The 19,018-nt window shown below is 50.9% G+C and overlaps 1 protein-coding gene across 7 annotated transcripts in view; it reads left to right on the plus strand.

Moving 5' to 3' along the window:
- Nucleotides 1–19,018, plus strand: part of PLEKHA2 (pleckstrin homology domain containing A2) — a 57,120-nt gene that overhangs the window by 22,309 nt on the left and 15,793 nt on the right. For all 7 annotated transcript variants that reach the window (XM_030833690.2, XM_030833671.3, XM_030833709.2 and 4 more), the window contains 7 exons: nt 3,379–3,435; nt 9,402–9,450; nt 10,855–10,952; nt 16,548–16,688; nt 17,513–17,659; nt 17,994–18,062; nt 18,417–18,487. In XM_030833690.2, coding sequence (XP_030689550.1) covers nt 3,379–3,435; nt 9,402–9,450; nt 10,855–10,952; nt 16,548–16,688; nt 17,513–17,659; nt 17,994–18,062; nt 18,417–18,487 — 632 coding nt within the window. The remainder of the gene's footprint in view (nt 1–3,378; nt 3,436–9,401; nt 9,451–10,854; nt 10,953–16,547; nt 16,689–17,512; nt 17,660–17,993; nt 18,063–18,416; nt 18,488–19,018) is intronic.

A 19,018-nucleotide genomic window follows, 5' to 3' on the forward strand; every position in this document is an offset into this window, starting at 1 on the left:
AGAAACAACAAACAATCCAGGGCTAGGCTTTGTCATGTGGACCGGTGTTCTCAAACTCGGGCCTATTTAGGGGATGCTTGAAGAATGAATGTGCACTTTCTGACCATATTCCACTTGATTCTGATTCAGTGTTTTTCCGGGTGAGGCTTGAGCCTGGGCCTTTTAAAACAGGCTGCCCGGGAGAGGCTGATGTGCACCAAAGTTGGAGGATGGCGTGCACGAATTCAGGCGGGGGTGGGAGGGCAGGGCAGGCTGCCGCGGTAGACAACAAGGCTTTGTGAAGGCAGGGCCTCCCATCCTTTCCCCGGAGGACGTGGTGCTTGCCTGGGCTCTGACACCTGGCCCTCCCCAGGCGCTGGGCCCTGGTGATCCTGCCCTGACATCTGGCTGCGAAGCCCTCTGCTCAGGCAGCTGGCACATTCTTCCTGGCCCGGGAAGTGTCTGCCCGGGGCCGCCATCCTGGCAGCGAGCTGTTGTCATTCATCTCCGAGGTCCAGCAATCGGAGCGGACCCTGAGCCATCCGTCTGGATCAAGCCTCTGTGATCTTGGCGCTATTTTCTCCTGTCACTCACTTCCCCCTGGGTGGGGAGGAAGGTGGGGGGAAGCTGCATTTTCAGACATGCGTCAGATTTTCCTGGCTCCTCATGGAGGAGGGAGGTGCCTGTGAGCCTAGGAGCAGGCAGGCCGAGGGTGGGCCGTGGTGAGGGGCCTGGGGACACCCCCGTCCCAGGGTAGCTGGGCCGGGAGACTGATGTGGCCTTGTCTCTGAAGCGGGAGAGTTCAGGGGGGCAGGGGCTGAGGGTGGAGCTGCCCTCCCTCTGGAGGGTAGGGGGGAGAAGTCGTTGGAAGGGGATCAGCTCATATCTGGCAGGACGCACAGGTTAGTGTCTGAGTGGCTCCCCAAATCCCACTTCATCGCTTGTAATTCAGGCTAAGGCTCTGGAGGCCTTCAGGCTGCGGTTTGGGGTGAGGAAAGCAAGTTGAGCAAGAGTGGCTCTGAGACTTGGCATCTGCGTCTTGTAATTAGCGCTCTGGGCCGGGGATGGGAGCTGCCCTTTGCTGGGCTTGCGCTGTTTATTCTTATGTAACTCTCACAACAAGCCTAGGGAACGGGGCGGATGAGCCCCATTTTATAGGTAGAGAAACTTGCCTGAGGTCCTAGGGCGATAATGTCTCAGGTGGAATTCCAGACGCTCAAGGGTTTGAAATGACAGTGTGCTGCGTCTAGGGTATCAGCGTGGAAGTCAGGAGACCCGAGCCAGTTATGTGACCTTGAGCAAATCCCCTCACTCATGAGTCACTTTCCTCAAGTGCAGAACAGGGGCTGGGGGAGGGCCAGGCGCCCAGTATCCAGCAGAGGCCTAGGGTGGTTCACGGCCTCCTCCGGGGCAGTGTCAGCTGCTCACTGGCCTTTTGGGGTGCTGTGGCTCCTTTATGGACTCTGATTTAGGGATACAAGGCCTATCTGTCATTACCCAATAGAGATTTTTCTTTTCTTTTTTTTTTTTTTGCGGTACGCGGGCCTCTCACTGCTGTGGCCTCTCCCGTCACGGAGCACAGGCTCCGGACGCGCAGGCTCAGTGGCCATGGCTCACGGGCCCAGCCGCTCTGTGGCATGTGGGATCTTCCCGGACCGGGACACGAACCCGTGTTCCCCTGCATCGGCAGGTGGACTCTCAACCCCTGTGCCACCAGGGAAGCCCCCAATAGAGATTTTTCTAAAAAAAACCCCAAAAAACAAATGCAATCACTATGTAGTTAAAACAAATGTGTAAATCTAATCGTCCATATTCAGAATGCTAAATCAGCTACTCAAAAGCAGCTTTTAGACTTATGGCCTCATTTGCAAAAGGGGGGAGATGACCTTTCTAGATTTCTCTCTAAATTTCTTGAGCTCTGAGAATCCTTTTGTTGTGGTTTTATCCCCATCCATTTTCTTGTGAATAGGAAACTTCACGCATTGCCTTTGCTTCAAGTGACGCATGTTAATTTAGGTAATTGGGCCTAGAAGGACACTTCCCTGCCACCTAAGGTATTTCTTAAGGGCAGTCTCCTGGAATGATGGGTCATTTCACCATTGACCCTTTAGGAAGTTTACTAAATCCCCATCGTCCTAGGTTTGCCTCTGTTGATTGCTTTGAGAAGACCCCAGGTCTTCAAAATGAGGGCTTCCAGGTTATTCTTTGAGGCCTACGGCAGCAGTTTAAGAGGCCACCAGGAGCTATGGACACCTCAGGTCCCTGTGGGATTGGATTTGCCAAGTTATAAATGAGAAACTCCACAGCTGTGATTTCTCATCTTGGCCATTTTTTTGGTACGCTACCGCCCGTGTGTCTTCATCACTTCATTTCTGACAGTGGAGAAGTTAGAAAGCCGAAGAGATTGTGCCAGGGTGGAATATTGCCAGACAAGGTGCCTGTGAGTTTCTTGATGTTTTTTAATAGTGCACTGACTTAGTGTTTTATAGTGTATGGACATCATTCCGTTTGGTACTCATAAGCGTCCTTTGAAATAGACTGAACAGCTATGTTTTTTTCTTTTCTTTTTTTCCTATATTGTGTGAACCTGTACCCTCTTTGTTAAGAAAAGAATTTGAATTTGAAGAATTTTTATATATATATATATATATATGAAATAGCTAACACTTGTTCAGGGTCATCTATATACCAGGGACACTTCCAGGTGGTGTAAATCTATTAACTCATCCTTAGAACTGTCTGGTGAGGTAGGTACTATCATTATCCCTCTTTTTACAAAGGGAAAACTGAGGCTTAGCAGTGAAGGAACTTAGTCACAGTCAAATGGTGGAGCCCCCAATTTTAACCACTGTACTAGAATACCTCTCTATAATAAATGAGACCAAGGGAAATGTTAAGTCCACATACCCACAGCAAGAATTATCACTATTTTACAGACGAGGAAAGTGAGCTGAAGAATAGGTAAGTGACTAGAGAATGAACTTATGGTTACTAGGGGGGAAGGGTAGGGGAAAGGGATAGTTAGGGAGTCTGGGACTGACAGGAACACACTGCTATATTTGAAAAGGATAACCAACAGGGACCTACTGTGTAGCACAGGGAACTCTGCTCGATACTCTGTAACAACCTAATTGGGAAAAGAATTTGAAAAAGAAGAGATACATGTATATGTGTAACTGAATCACTTTGCTGTACACCTGAAACGAACACAACATTATTAATCAACTGTAGTCCAATATAAAATAAAAAATCAAAAAAGCAATAGGTAGGTGACTTGCTCAAGGTTGCAAAGCCAGAAAATGGCATCAACGGAACCAGAATCTTGGTCTTCTGACTCTCAGTCGTGCTTCACTGCCTCAGATAGCATCCTTCTTAAAACGCAAAACATGTGTCTTTCAGAACCTGGCAGTTGGGGCAGGAGCCGTCGGATCTTTGCAGCTGACCTACATCTCGAAGGTAACGTTGGCCTGGAGCTCTGGGGATTCATGGTCCGTGAGTAGGTTGAGGATGTAAACCAGAGGAAGCGTCACACGTCGGGCATTGGCATCTGGGGATGTTGCCTGGCCATAAAGTGCTCCCCTTCCGCGGTGGCCCGTGGAAGCTTGTGGCTGACTGGGGCGGGGTGGCGTGTGGTCAGCAGGTTCTTGGAGGGTGGCCTGCGGCCTCTCACTCCTGGCACCCAGCAGTCAGTGATGCTGCCAGCTCCCGCAAAGGAGGGATGGGGGGTGGAGGGAAGAGTGGGACGTGACTTTGTTTTTGCAATCGGGACAAAAAGGAACACAACAACAAAAAACCTGGTGACCGAAAAGGATTCTTCCGAATGGCGTGGTTCCACTGGCGTGGCTCACAAGGAGTGAGGGCTGCACTGGAATTATATGCATTTCATTGAAGGGCCAAAAGTTAAATTATAATTAAATCACTGTGTTTTCAGAATGATATTTAATGTTGAACAACAACAGACACGTGGTCAAACCAAAAGCGTGGGTTGAAGTATATTTTTCATCTTCCAGTGCATTGGCAATTGCAAAAAAAAATTAATAAAGGAAAAAAGGAATTTAATATAAGGATATAGAGGTGAATTCAGTGTCTAACATTTTTATTTATTTAAATAGTTATTGACCTGTGATGACTTCCTAGTCTTACCATTTTGTGTCTTTTTATTGTTATTCTTCTTCTTTTCACACACTTGGTTCTTGGTAGGTTTGCACAGCAGAGGCACTTCATGTTGGCCCAGTACCCAAGTAGCCTTAATCCCTTGGGCCTGTGTCATAAAATGCATGGATCATTAACAACTAAATGTCCCTGACACCTTTCAGATACAGGGCTGGGCTTAGTAACTGGCCAACTTGGGGGGAGTGTTGAGGGGGTCTCTAGAACATGGTCACTGGATCACTGTGGCGGGGAGGCTACGAGCGCCCCGAGGACGTTCCCAGATGAGCCAGGAAGCCATTCAGCGGCCAGATAAGGGCTGGAGGGTCCGGTGGGCAGGCCGACAGTCCGTCCCCTGGTCCTGTTTGCACAGACAGGGCGAGAGCAGCCCCTCTTCCGTGCCGAGACCTGGGTGGGGCCTGGGGCTGCTTGCTGATGCCCAGACGGAGCTGCTGAATTCAGCTTTGTTCAGGGGCCCCTCCCTGGAGCAGGCACCAGCGCTGAACTGTGGTGCAGCAGTGATAAAAAAAAAAAAAAAAAAAAAAAAAAAAGGCCGGGAGATTTAGAGCCTCGTTAGAAAGAGGAGCTCTGTCCAGTGAGGAGAGCCAGGTGGCGCCCAGCCAGGACCGAGGTTCCGGAAGGCCCGCTCTCCCCACACACCCCTCACGTCAAGTCTCTTGGGGACCTCGGCTTCCTTGTCCACGTTCTCCCATCCTCAGGGGGGATGAGGCCCTGATCTGAGTGGCCCCTGGCTCCTTTTTGTAACAGGCTTCGGGAGTCCTTGGGCAGCCCTCCATCTCAGCTGGGCCGGAGGTGGGAGCAGCTGCAGGGGCTGCAGGCCAGAGTCTGGCAGACACAGCCGGGTGCCAAGGCAGAAGCTGCAGGCAGTGTCTGAGCGCCTTAGAGGGAGCAGGGAAGGACCTGCGGAGGGGGAAGGGCCTGTGGAAGCAGCCAATTTGCATGCCTTGTGGTTAGAATGTGGCCGCCTCCCGGCCCAGAGGTCGGAGGCCTGGGCCCTCCCGTCTCTGTCCTGTCTTGCTGAGAGCCCATTAGGTCATTTCGTTAGGAGGGTCAAAGAAAGAGGATTCAGAGAGCGGGGAGCAGAGAACCTCAATGTTAATGAAACTCCAAACCCTCTCCTGTTTGAGAGGGTTTTGTCGTTGTTGTTTTTCCTGATGGGAGAAGAGTGAATACAGTCTCCTGCAGAATCGTGATGTATAAACGTAGCTCAGATGAGGGTTTCTAGATTTCTCAGCTTGGGAGGCTGCCGTCATTTAGCAGGGATGTTCCTGCCTTTCACCCTTCATGGACAGGAGAGGCAGGACTGGATGGGTTTTGCAAAACCCACAGCTGCCACTGGGTCAGGTTTCACAGAGAGGAGAGCCTTTAACTGCTGCCTGACCCAATGTCAGAAAGCAGGGGTTTTCCCAGAAAAACATTTAGCCGGGCGCTGGTATCACATTCAGCGTTCCGGGTTACTTCTTGTTAACCCCTAGGTGTTCCCGCCCCGAGGAAAGCGTTTACCCGGCAGTGGCAGCCTGGCCGGAGCGTCTGTGTGGCCTCTTCGTTCAGGCGTGCTCCTTCTTGCAGGCTGGTGTTGGGAAGATGGGGTCCTTCAGAGAGGCCAGCAGAGATAAAGGTTCTTGACTTGACAGAGGCAGGACCAATTCTTGGGCAAACCAGAAAAAAATGGATGCTGGCCTCTGGTGCTACCCACCTCCCCGCTTTGCCTGGGGGCCCTTCTCTTCCACACAGCCAGGCCCACCGTCCCACCTCCAGCTCGCATTCCGTTTTGTCAGGGCCTGGCCCTTCCTTAACTGTAATGAAGACCCTCCTGGAACAGTGTTCCTGGCTTTTGCAGGGGCGGGGTGTCAGGGATCCTTTCTAAAGTCTGGTGAAAAGCGTGGTCTCGTTTCCCAGGTAAATCACGCACGTGTGCACACACCCTGATTTCGCCTGTGGCTTCAGGGCCCCTTGACTCCCTGAAGCTGGTCCAGGGACCCCAGCTTAGAGCCCCTCCGGCCGCTCCGGGTAGGTGGCTGCCCCTTCCCCTGCTCTGGATGCCACTGCGTGGGGCAGGGTCTCCATGGACACGGAGGCCGCGAGCTGCACCGGAGCTCCGAGACCGTGGCCTGCTGCTGCTGCTTCTGCCAGAGGGGCCCCAGCTCCACTTCCGGCCGAGGGCAGACAGGGTGGGGCGGGCTAGCAGTGCCCCGGCGTCCCACGACTTTGCTGCTCCTGTGGTCTGTGCGCGATCTGATAAGAGCAAGTTCCTGAGAGTCAGTCGAGCTGTGGGGCGGCCTCGCTTGCGTCACCCTGCGGGTGACCCATGCCCGTCCCTCCCTCACGTCCCCACCGCCTCTCGCTGCCTTCTCACCGAGGATTCATCAGTCAACACCGTTGTGCAGCTACTTAACTGCAGCCAGCGTCAGCCTGTCAGCCACGCTGCTTCTTCAAGAGCCTCTGTTCCTTCACTTCTTGTGAAGGAGGCTGCACGGCCTGTCCTGGTTACCAACAGACGGTAGGGGTGGGAGGAGTGGGGTTTGCCTCCCAGGTGGCAGGGATTCTGCTGGGGGGAGGCCAGAGCTATACCTGGAGCTACGTATATTCATGGTAAGTGAGACCCCCCCCCCCGCCCCCGCAACCCTGGCCCTTCTCTTGGAGGGCACAGCAACCAGTAGCTATGACTTTGTTTTCTTCTTTTGTCATTCCGGGACTCTAAGAAGGGGACAAGTCATTCCGCTCTGGCTTTGCCAATCGGGAAGCTGATCAGAGATGTTGAGGGTCTTACCCTTGCTCAACAGCCCATCGGGGCTGACCTGGAACTGACGTCCTGTTAATTCAGCAAGAGCTGCTTTGCCAAATAATCCTTCTGTGGTCACCATGAGGCAAATTATAGACGTGCATGCATTATTAGACGTGTAATCAGCATACCCCCAACTGAACGCTGGATAAACATACAAAAACAAATGAAACATACAACTGAACGCTGGATAAACATACAAAAACAAATGAAAAACCAGGCCATCTCTTTGAAAGCTTGGGTTCCGGTAATAAGCACATTCTCCCCGGATAGGCTGGTAATAAGTTGTGGTCAGAGTGGGCCTGTTTGTCACCCAGCCAGGGCGAAAGGGCCCACAGCAGTGCTGTCTCTTGTTGATGATAAATTGTCAGTGTCGGGGAGAAAGAACGAGTCCCCTAATAAGCCAGAGAAAAGTCTCGAAGCACCCAGCTTTTCACTGCCATTTGAAAGCCAAAGGTAGAAGGGCAGCCGTGAGATAGGTGGATACTGAGGACCGGGATGGCCGAGGCAGTTCTGTGACGGTCAAGGTTATACAGGAACCAAGGGCAGGACGCACAGGAGCTGTGGGCTCAAGGACCTGCAGGAACACGGATGCTGAAGGAGGAAGCACATGAGCCACTGACAGATCAGAGCATCAGAGGCAAACAGGATAAAGGCACACAGCGTGGCTCAGGTTGAATTCTGGGGTCTGAATCGCAGGAGAACAAGATGGCACGGGGGCCAGGACTCAACGTCCTGAGGCTCCAGCGCACGCCTCCTGGGAGCGCTGAAGATGTAACGGAATTTGCATTGTGTGTGTCTGTGCTCAGGATATGGGGGCTTACCTTTGCATACATCTTCATGTTTTTCGGGACTATTTAAACACTTTCTTAGGCCCTCTGTCCTCCACCTCACGTCATGGTAAACGTATCAAAATACACTCACATCCCTCGTTGACCCTAATTGTCCGGCTGTAAGATATTTGAAAGGATTTAAATCATTTTACTTTTGGAATGATTTGGCTGTAACTCATTTAATTTATGATTGGCTCTAATTTCTCGGCTGTCGTCTTGCACATCCAAGGATTCTCATGAACCAAGAAAATCGAAGCTACTAATTATTTTCGAATGTAGTGTGATTTTTGTGAATGTTTAATTGAAACGTGAATGAAGTTGACTTAATGTGTGACATCTTGTAGGCATTTATTTAAATACTTGTCAGTGAGGTTGATATAATGTTATACAGACATTTAATTAAATATTTATTAATGTTGCATTGTTTTAGGCCCCGGAGAAGCTCGCAAGGCCCTCAGCATTTTGCCCATTGTGCCAAGCACGGCACGGTATGTGGAGTGGGTGTAAACAGCCCCTCCTTGGTTGAGCAGCTCCTGTATGACAGGATGGCTCAAGTGCTTCACCTGCACGGTCACATTTAATCCTCACCATAGCCCTATGAGAATGTGATTTACTAACCCTATTTGATAGAACAGGAAATGGGGGTCTGACAACAGGGCCTCCTGGGTTTGGGGGCCAGGTGCTCTGGCACCAAGCCCAGGCTGTACCGCCTGTCCTTCCTTTGATCTTTTATAGGCTGCCACCTTGGTGCCCGTCTTGAGTACCCCGGGCAGTATTAAGGTTAATTCTCAGGTACCGTGGTGGATGCCGGCTCCAGCGAGGTCCAGCCCCCATCAAGGGCAGTCACCTAACTCCATGGGATGGAATCTGCTTTCCTTAATTTGTTCAGTGTATTTGAACCTGAATGAGGTGGGCTCACAACATGCACATACTCAGGAATATACATGTAAGAGGCAGGCTTGAAAAAGCAAGATAACACAGCAGGAGATAGAAAAACCCTTCTGCTTCAATACAGGTATGCTCTCTGATTCCATCGGCACCTCTCCGGGCAAGTGCTTATTTTCATGGTGAAACAGTCAGGGTAGAGATAAGGGAGGCTGGTCAGTTGTCCCAGTGCAGTGAGTGACGGGCTGCCTCACCTTTCTGCGAACTCTGATTGGAATCTATGTATTTGTGACAGTTCCACCTTTAATTCGAAGAGCTGTTTAGGGAGCAGGTTGGTGGTTGGGAGAGGAGTGGAATCTTGCTCGTGTGAATGGGGCCAGTGCATGTTTGTGGTCCAAAGAGAAGTTTTTCAGGACTCAGTGGATTTTAAGAGTTTTTGCAAGGATGACGATTCGACACAGATAAGAGGATAATGATTATCTCCGAGGGGTGAAGACGGGATTCCATTAGGGAGGGGCACACAAAGGGCTTCTAAGAAATAGGACCGATAGTGGCTTATTTCTTGATCTGAATGATGAGTGCAGGGTTTCCACTTAATTATTAGTTCTTAAAATGTTCAAATATGTTTTATATACTCTTCTTTTTGTATAAAGTTTTCCCAATTTAAAAAATTTGAGGAAAAAATTCCCCCCACAACTTTACAACACTGTTGGAAACATATTCATGTTTCTTTTATTTTTCATTTGATTTAGGTGAGCATAGCCACCCCAAAGCAGAAACCCAAGACTCCGTTTTGCTTTGGTAAGTACTGAGCCCAGGATGGGTTTTCTGAACACTCCTACAGCAGCTTCCTCTTTTGAGTGGAGACAGTCCTGTGACCACATGTGACTTACACCCTGTGTGTGTGAGTGACTGCTGTCCCAGCCATGTCCGTGGGTCTCAAGTGATACTCCTTTCCTTGGTCTCCCTGCAAAGATTGTTAACAACATGAGACAGAGGCACGGGGGCCAGTGATGTCTCAGTTTTCCCGGCTCCGCAGGGCGGGGTGCCGGGTATCTACCTGAAGTTTTCGGGAACCTTCATCTCAGAGCAGAGTAACGGTGTGCTTAGGAAACGTGGAGACTTGAAGGAGTTGGGGGATCATAGAAAAGGAAGAACGTTCTGTTGAGCGTCTTGTTGCCAAATGAGTGACCGGTGAGAGTGACACAGGAAGCAGAGCTGCTCAGTGGAGGCAGGTCATTGAATCATCAGTATTTAACTGCGTTCCACTGCCTTCTCAGTGCTGTGCTGAGTGCTACGAGCAGATGCTAACAGATAGCTTCTGTTGTCTCTCTGGTTCTGAGTGTGAGCTCCACGAAGGCAGGAATGCTCCTCTGCTTTGTCTTTGCTGTATCCCCGGCACTTAGAGTGTGGTTCCTGGCACACAGCGGGTACTCACTAAATATTTGCTGAATGAATAAATGAATGAACTAAGGGACTCTCTGTCTACCCCACAATGCTCACCTCCTCCAGTTCCGGCTTATTTATGCCTGGAAAGTAAAATAGTCCTTTGATCTGTCCCCTTTCCCAACTTCAGGTTGCTTCAAACTTCTTTTGTGCTCTTTCACCCACTCCCTTTAAATATCATGACCAAGCTCCAACATGACTCTCAGATCTTGTGGTCAGCGGATCTTAAAAAAAAAAACAAAAAACAATGAATCCAGAAGTAAACTGTTGACTTTATGGAGTGCTCAGAGGAAAGACCAGGTTGAAAATGAGGTCCAGGTCACAGACTTGATCGCAGGCAAGCTTCGTTACATTTCTCAACCACAGACAAGACCCCTAACCTGGGTCAGTTGTGCCAGTGGAAACTAGGGACACTGGGGCCAAAATTATATATGTATCATCACGACGGTCAATCTCTCGGTGCCTCTGAAAAGCTGTCCAGGCATGTGTCTTAGGGATGGTGGATGAGCTGCCTCCCAGCAGCACACTAAGGCTATTGTTGTTGTCTTGTGGCCAATGGAATAATCCACACCTTTTAAAAATGAGAGCCCACTGCTTCCCAGATATTCACGCGGGTGACTTTGCACCGTGGGGAGCATCTTCGTCTGCGCGGCGGGGATCCTCCGCCCTGCTAGTTGAAGCGCCTTGGTTTTGTGGAGTCTCTGTGTTGTGTGTGTTCTGACCCGGGTTCTTCTCTCTTCGTCCCCGTGCCTTTTGCAGTCATCAACGCCCTCTCGCAGAGGTATTTTCTTCAAGCTAATGACCAGAAGGATCTGAAGGACTGGGTCGAAGCCCTGAACCAAGCCAGCAAAATCACTGTATGTACGATCTTTCTCCTTTCTGGAGGGGGTCAGGGCCTCTTCCCCGCACAGGAACGACCCAGATGGCGGCAGGGACTTTCCCAGGACCCTGTTCCAGACTAGTTCCCCTACCTCTTCTCACACCTTGGCTGACTGACCACAAGTTGAACTGAGAGTCTGAGTTTGAATCAAGCTCAAGGGGAAGTTTATGGAGTGTCCCCTTTGTGCTTCCTGGGAGGGGAGGGCTCCTGGTCAGTCGTGGTTTGGGTCATTCTGGGATGCTGATTCAGAACGTGGCGGGATTGGAAAATGGATTGCTGACTCCGAGAAACAGAGTAAAGGAAACTCACATGAGGAGGGAAGTCGGAACTTGGTCCTGGCTTGGGGGAGACTCTTCTGACTTTAGGAAGCCACCTGGGGACCAGTCCAGGCCATGCACCGACCTGTTCTGGGAAAGCCTTCCGTTTATAAGCACCAGTTTACTGGCTGTTCTGTGAAGACTCTTGTTTTCCTTGACTCGGCTAACGAAGAACTCCTTTCTTAGAAATACAGAAAAAGAAAGGGAGACGGGTAGGGAGGAAGAGAGGGGGAAACTATGTTTGGAAAAAACTGGACCTTTAACCGATAATATAGGCAGGCTTCGGGCGTGCAATCCATGCTTTGCTGAAAAGCTTGATTTTCTGTATCGTACAGTCAGAAATGCTTACATTCTAGTGACTTCCGGTAACAACCCTTCTGTGCTGGGGCAGATCATCTTCCCCGGTATCTCAGGGTTCCCGTGAATAAAGTAATGGAAGAAACCTGTACACTCTACCCAGCCCTTGTGATACCGCACCCAAGCAGAGTACAAAGCGGATTTGCTTGTGGGCCCGTTATTCTGATAAACGTTGGTGAACCTGTGAAAAGAGAGAGAAATGCCGGGGTGGCATGGGGGAGGGAGCCGCTCACTCCCTTCTGCTACCCACATGTTTGTGTGTGCGGCTCTAGAACGCTGACTTTAGTAAAGGTTTTCTTCATTCAGGTTGAGGTCTTCACCCTTCTGTGTCTTCCACAATCTGGGGAGTTTCTTTCAATGTCTAATACCTTCTTCTCGTTAAGTGTTTCCTCCCTTGGTCCTGCCTGGTGAGCTGGGCTACACAGCCTGCGAGGCAGCGGTGGCCTCTTTGCCTTGCTGTTGTGCCTTGAGTGTAGAGTTGCTCTAAGCAGCTAGCTCCCCGTCCTCTTTCCTGGCCCCACTGGACAGAAGTGATTGGCGACAGGAGTGGGAGGGAGCGAGGTGGTACCGAGAGGCCGGGAGTCCAGAGGCCTGCGGGGGTGGCGCAGCCTCTGCAGGGGCTCCGTAACCTCCAGGGTCTTCCTGACTTTCCTTTGCTCCGTTTATACATCCCTTCACTCCTCCTGCCAGAGGTCCTGTGTGACAGAAGGAAGAGGAGGGGTACCCTCCTGCCTGATTACCTGCATTTTTATCTTAGGGCACCTTGTGTGCGAAGTGAAGCATCCCAGGGGAGATGCAGAGATGAAAGACACAGACAGCGTATCCAGTGAACCAAGCTTTCTCACGGGCCACATTCATCACCCCTCATGTCACTCCTGTGAGACAGGTGCATTCACTGCCATTTTTAAGATGAGGAAAACGGAAACGAGAGTCTTGCCCCAAATCTAGAGTTTAGTAAATGGCAGAGCTGGGATTCAAACCCAGGACCTTCTGCCTTCCAAGATCTCAAAGAGTTTATAAATATATGAAAAATGAGCAGCAGTTGTAAAAAGAGGTTAGATTACACACCACTTTTATATCTATGGCTTCTTGTAGCCTTGTGAAAACCTTAGGTAGGGAGGGCAGGTGTGATTATCTCTGTTTATAAACGAGGCAGTGGAAGTGCCTGGAGATCAGCGACCCTCCCAGGGTCAGGAGCCAGTTTTTCTGCCCGCAGATCACTGGTCATTTAGTGCTGGGTCATTGAGTTCTTATGACTGAAGATAATGGCCGACATAGTGGTATTTAAAGAATTGAGTTCGCTCGGAGTATCAGTATTCCTGTGTTAGTTTTCTTGGGCTGTCGTAACAAACTGCGTGGCTTAAAGCAACAGAAGTGTGTTCTCGCCTAGTCCTGAGAAGCCTGAAATCAGGGTGTCGGCAGGGCCCTCCATGTGCCCCCTGAAGGCTCAAGCGGAGAATCCTTGCTTGCCTCCTCCAGCTCCCAGTGGCCCCGGGCCGTCCTTGGCGTTGCCCGGCTAATAGCTGGATCCCTCCATCTCTGTCTCCACCACTGTCTGGCCTGTGTGTCTGTGTGACCTCTCCTTTTAGGAGGGCATCAGTCATTGGTCTTAGGGCCCAGCCTAAACCAGCATAAATTCATCTTAATTTAATTATATCTGCGAAGACCTTATTTCCAAATAAAGTCATGTTCTGAGGTTACGGGTGGACAATTTTGGGAGACATTATTCAACTCACTAAAGTTTTTCAAAAGGGTTGAAGTTTGAGCAGTAAAAGTAAAGCACAGCTTTCTCCCCTTCCCTCCCAAGTTGGATTATTCCTTGTAGCAACCTAGCCACGCCTGGTGGGAAGAAAGATGAGTCCTTGCAAATTTCGTTTCACATTGCAAATGGGAACCCTGTGGGCCTTCCCCATCAGAGGACCCTCCACGGTGGGTGAAAGGGGTCCCACCTTTCACTGGGATTCTGGGAGATACACAAACCAAGAGGATGAACTTGTTTTCGAGATCTGGAGTGTAGTTATTGGTGAGTTTGCCCTCTGCAGGCTGATTCAGAGTCTCAGAAGTGGAAACAGCTTTGCAGAGGCTCCAGGCGGTTGGCCAGAGGCAGCCCACGATGCAGGGACGTGAGTGGTGACAACCAGCGGTTCTCCGGGTGGGCTGACGGGTTGAGAGGCAACACAACAGCCAAGTCACCAGGAGTCCTCTTCTGGCCACCGTGAGCGCTGAAAGGCCACTTCCCTCCTTCTTTGCTGGGTTTCAGGAATTCATTTGGGTCATTTGGAGGCAGTCGTGTTGTTCCACGGTGATTATATCTCTGGACACCCCAGCACTAATCCACATCCCTAAAGAATTCTATCTTATCAGAGCAAACCACAGAGAAATCGGAAAGGGTGGTCCAGGTAGGTAGGTAGTGGTGTTAAGCAGTGGGGCAGTTACTTCATTTCAGCGAGCTTTAGTTTACTTCATCTATGAAATGGAGAAAATAAGGCCTACCTGATAAGGTCGTCTGAGATGAGAGATAATGCAGTAAAGAGATGGGTACTTTGCCTGGCACTGAACAGAGGCCCAAAGCAATGGGAGCTGCGGTTGTCCCTCAGCCAGAAGGGAAGGACAGGGTGGATTTCTGGCCCAATCTGGAGAGTTGGTGGGCAGAGGTCACCGTGGTGTAAGCTGAGTGCACAGGCCAGGAAGAGGGGCCCTGTCTCCTTTCTGGGGCCCCAGCGTAATCATGATGGTCTTAGTCGTTTCGATAGATGCCAGGGGGTGTGGCCTTTGGTCCCTGTCCTTGGCAGGCAGAGTTCTCCTATGGCCCTGAGCTGAGAGCTCTTTTTTTCTCCCCGTGGCTTGCAATAGTTTATTTTTTTTAATTAAAAAAAAAAGTATTTATTTATTTATTTTTGGCTGCATCAGGTCTTAGTTGTAGCACGTGGGATCCTCTGCTGCGGTGCGTGGCCTCCTCGGTGCGGCGCGCGGGCTTCTCTCTAGTTGTGGCGCACAGGCTCCAGGGCGCATGGGTGCTGTGGTTGCGGCTCGCGGGCTTAGTTGCCCCACGGCATGGGGGATCTTAGTTCCCTGACCAGGGGTTGAACCTGCGTCCCCTGCATTGGCAGGCGGATTCTTAACCACTGGACCACCAGGGAAGTCCCTTAATTTTTAATTTTTATATGGTTTTTAAAGGTTCCTTTCCATTTGAAATTATCACAAAATATTGGCTATATTCCCTGCATTATACAATATATCCTTGGGCCGTGAGCTTCTGAACAGTCTGGATTCTTAGGTCTTTCTAGCTCCCAGGGCTGTAGAAGAAGTGGAAGAGGATGTTAGTTTTTCTCGTGGTGTCTGCAGTTATGTTCCTGGCAGATCCACATGGGGCGTTGAGTCCTTGTGAAGAACAGGCTTTTTTTTTTTTTTTTTTTTTGAATTTTATTTTATTTTATTTTTTATACAGCAGGTTCTTATTGGTTATCTATCTTATACATATTGGTGTATACATGTCAATCCCAGTCTCTCAATTCATCCCACCATCTCCGCTCCCCACCCTTCCGCCCCTGCTTTCCCCCGTTGGCGTCCGTACGTTTGTTCTCCACATCTGTGGAAGGACAGGCTTTGTGATGCTGTGGGTACTGCCTCGGCAGCATCAGGGTCTGGTCTCTGTCTAGGTATTAATCGGCTTTGGGCAGAGAACCAGACTACTCTGGGCCTCTCTTGTGATGAAAAATTTTCCAGTATAAATGAGAAATGGACAAGGTGGAGGAGAAGCGAATGAGGATCGATGACCTCGGGTTGGGAGGGTGTTCAGGACTGTGGCGAACTGAAGAATCCGTTCCCCATCCGAAGAGTGGACAGCTGCTTCACTGGAAATCAAGAGTTTTACGCGAAATATCCCAGATTTTAACAGTGGATTGAAAAACACACTGGATAGGACGAATGAAACACAGTTGGGGCAAGTCTACCTTTGGGCCACCAGTTTGCAACCTGTGGTCTCAAGCTCGCCCTAAAAATTCCGTGATTCTTGCACCAGCAGTGGTGCTCGAACTCCATCATGGAGAGGAGCAAAGATAACTCATTCCACAGAAAGGACTGCATTTGTAAACGTTAGCACCGTTTATAAAAAGTTACTTAGAATATTTTGACAATTAAAATACTTTTGTAGTTTTATTCATATTTCTAACGTGTTGAAATTTATATCCTCTATCATTTGATGGCCGTGACACCTGTATGACTGCGTCACTCAGTTAGTGACAGGTCAGGAGTTACACCCCAGGCCCTGGGGCCCCAGAGCTCATGCTCCCCGAGTCCTGTACCGTATACCACAGGCATCTTACCCACTGCTGAGCGTGCTTTCTCCCGTCTTCATGTTCCTGGCTCCTTTTCGTCCGCCAGGTTACTGTTTCGGCATCTCTCCCCTTGGAGACCTCCACCACGCACACCAGCCACGCCAGGCGTTCCATCCCAAGCCGTTCCCCTGCTGCTGTCAGTCCCAGCTCCTGTTTATCGTCCTCACGGCACTCACCACGATTTGTAATCACTCTGATTGCTAGTCTTGCTCTGTAGTTTCGCTCAGTCTCCCTGATCAGCACGTATGTGGTGTGAGGGCAGGACGCGTGTCAGTGTCTGCTGTTTTACCTTTGGTCTCTAGCCAGGCAAGGGCTGACTCATAGCGGGTGCTCCGTACATTTGTTGAGTGGGTGTGTGTGTGGGTGTGCGTGTGCGCGGGGTGGGCGTGGCTTGCTGAATTCCTCATATACAGGTTTGGATGGATGGAAGGGTAGCGGGGAGAGAGGCATCGTGCTCTAATTTCGTACATTAGCTTTCCTCCCCTCCCCCTTCCTGCTGTTGCCTCCCCAACTTTTCCTAGACCTTCTGTTCCCTGTTAACTGTTCCGTCATTCTTCCCAGGTACCCAAAGTTGGGAACCTGCCCCTGACGACCGAAGTTGTCAAGAGCCTAGCAACTCCTCTGGCCCTGGAGAAGAAGCCCCAGGTGGCCTACAAGACAGAGATCATCGGAGGCGTGGTGGTACACACGCCCATCAACCAGGTGCTGGGGCCTGGCGCTGCCAGAGGGTGGAGGGGTTCGGGGGTGTCCGTGGTGTGTCAGTGACATGACAGAAGGGCTGGACCGAGGAAGGGGTGAGGGTAGCGGGGCCAGTGCACATGGGGTGGTCAAGAAGATACCGGCAGTGCAGAAATTGAGGCCACCGCCTCTGAAGCTCTGTGGCAGTACGGCTTTGCGTCACCCACGGGGACCGGCACTGTGAAGCCCGTGAGAAGTGGGGTCGAGGATGGCTGGAAACAAGCCCCGCTGTCCCTAGGCCTCGTCCAGTTTGCTTCAGAGTCTTCCCTTTCTCCCGGGTCTGCCCAACCTCCCCAGCCTTGGTCTGTGAACGCACCCCGTACAGTGCCTTCCCGGGGCAAAGCCAAAGGGTTTTTTTTATGGTTTCTTTCTCTCTCTCTCTTTTTTTTTTAACATCTTTATTGGAGTATAATTGCTTTACAATCGTGTGTTAGTTTCTGCTGTATAACGAAGTGAATCAGCTATACATATACATACACCCCCATATCCCCTCCCTCTTGCATCTCCCTCCTACCCTCCCTATCCCACCCCTCTAGGTGGACACAAAGCACCGAGCTGACCTCCCTGTGCTAGGCGGCAGCTCCCCACTAGCTACCTGTTTTACAGTTGGTAGTGTGTATAAGGGCATGCCACTCTCTCACTTCGTCCCAGCTTCCCCACCTGGTTTATTTCTCACTTGACTGCCATCGTGGCCCAAGAGGAAGAGATGATTGGCCGGAGAGGGTGGGGTCAGGGGTGTGGCTGCGTCAGGAGGGGGCGGTGCTAATCCTGCAGCTGTTTCCTTGTAGAACGGTGGGGATGGGCAGGAAGGGAGTGAGCCCGGCTCCCACGCCATCCTTCGAAGGTCTCAGAGTTACATCCCCACGACAGGCTGCCGTGTCCCCACTGGGCCCCCCCTCATTAAGAGCGGCTATTGTGTGAAGCAAGGGAATGTGGTGAGTGTCCATGCGGGGGCTGGGAGGGGTTCTGGGGACCCCGGGAGCCAGTGGGTGTGGGCGAGGCAGAGGGGAGGGCAGTTTGCAAGGAGGAGCGTGGAGCCAGCCACGCCCAAACCGCCCAAACCAGGGAGAGGCTGGGGTGGGGAGAGCTCCCGCCCCGCAGCTCGAGGTGATCCGAGGAGTCGCCCCATGAGAAGAAGTCCTTGCCCCTGACCCCCAACGTGGGAGCCTGGCTTCGGTGGGGCGGGGTCCCCAGGAGCTTAGAACCCGAACGCACCCCCGGGAATGCTGGGAACTCTTCTAACGTCCTGCTCTTTACCGTTTATTTCAGCGCAAGAGCTGGAAACGGCGCTTCTTTGCGCTGGACGACTTTACCATCTGCTACTTCAAGTGTGAGCAGGTTTGTAGTCACTCTGGGGCCCGCCTGAGAGGCCGTGGAGGGCAGAGGCACAGGAGTCACACCCACGTGTGTGTGTCCGAGCAGAGATGTGGGCACACAGACTCCGGGGGTGCTTGTATCTGACCTCCGTCCTTCTGGTGTGCGCATCTTCATGGTGATGTAAAGTGGCCTTAACTCCCTGCCTTCGTGGTCAGGGCCACAGAGCATCATCTTAGATTTCTTTCCTCTCTTGATTATTTTGAGACCTTGTCTTGTTTGCCACCTGGTCTCAGCCAGTCATCTCTGATGATGATGGCTGCCTGGTCTGGGCATTGGGCTGACAGCCTCATGCACTCTCTCTCTGTTTCCCCCCAGGACCGAGAACCTCTGCGTACCATATTCCTCAAGGATGTTCTCAAGACCCACGAGTGTTTGGTCAAGTCTGGGTAATTGTCTCTGCTTATTCTTCTCTGGTCAGAACTCCGTGTGCCCTCTTAACTCTTCTTTATTTTTTTAACATCTTCATTGGAGTATAATTGCTTTACAGTGGTGTGTTAGTTTCTGCTGTATAACAAAGTGAATCAGCTATACGTATACATATATCCCCATATCTCCTCCCTCTTGCGTCTCCCTCCCACCCTCCCTATCCCATCCCTCTAGGTGGTCACAAAGAACCAAGCTGATCTCCCTGTGCTATGCGGCTGCTTCCCACTAGCTATCTCTTTTACGGTAGTATATGTAAGTCCATGTCACTCTCTCACTTCGTCTCAGCCTTAACTCTTCTGTTACTCCCCTTCTGAGGCTCTATAGCAGAAACTTCTTCCAAGAGCAGGAAGATGTTGTCTCCTTGACATCTGTGGCTGATTCTCCACATCCAAGCTGCCGCAGCTGTGAAATGGCGCTGGGCAAACCTATCCTCTTCCCGTCCCCTTACTCTCGCTCCTGAAATGGGCCTATGTGATACTTTTCTGATGGAG

This window comes from Globicephala melas, chromosome 21 (genome assembly GCF_963455315.2).
Source record: "Globicephala melas chromosome 21, mGloMel1.2, whole genome shotgun sequence".
NCBI classification, from domain to species: Eukaryota; Metazoa; Chordata; class Mammalia; order Artiodactyla; family Delphinidae; genus Globicephala; species Globicephala melas.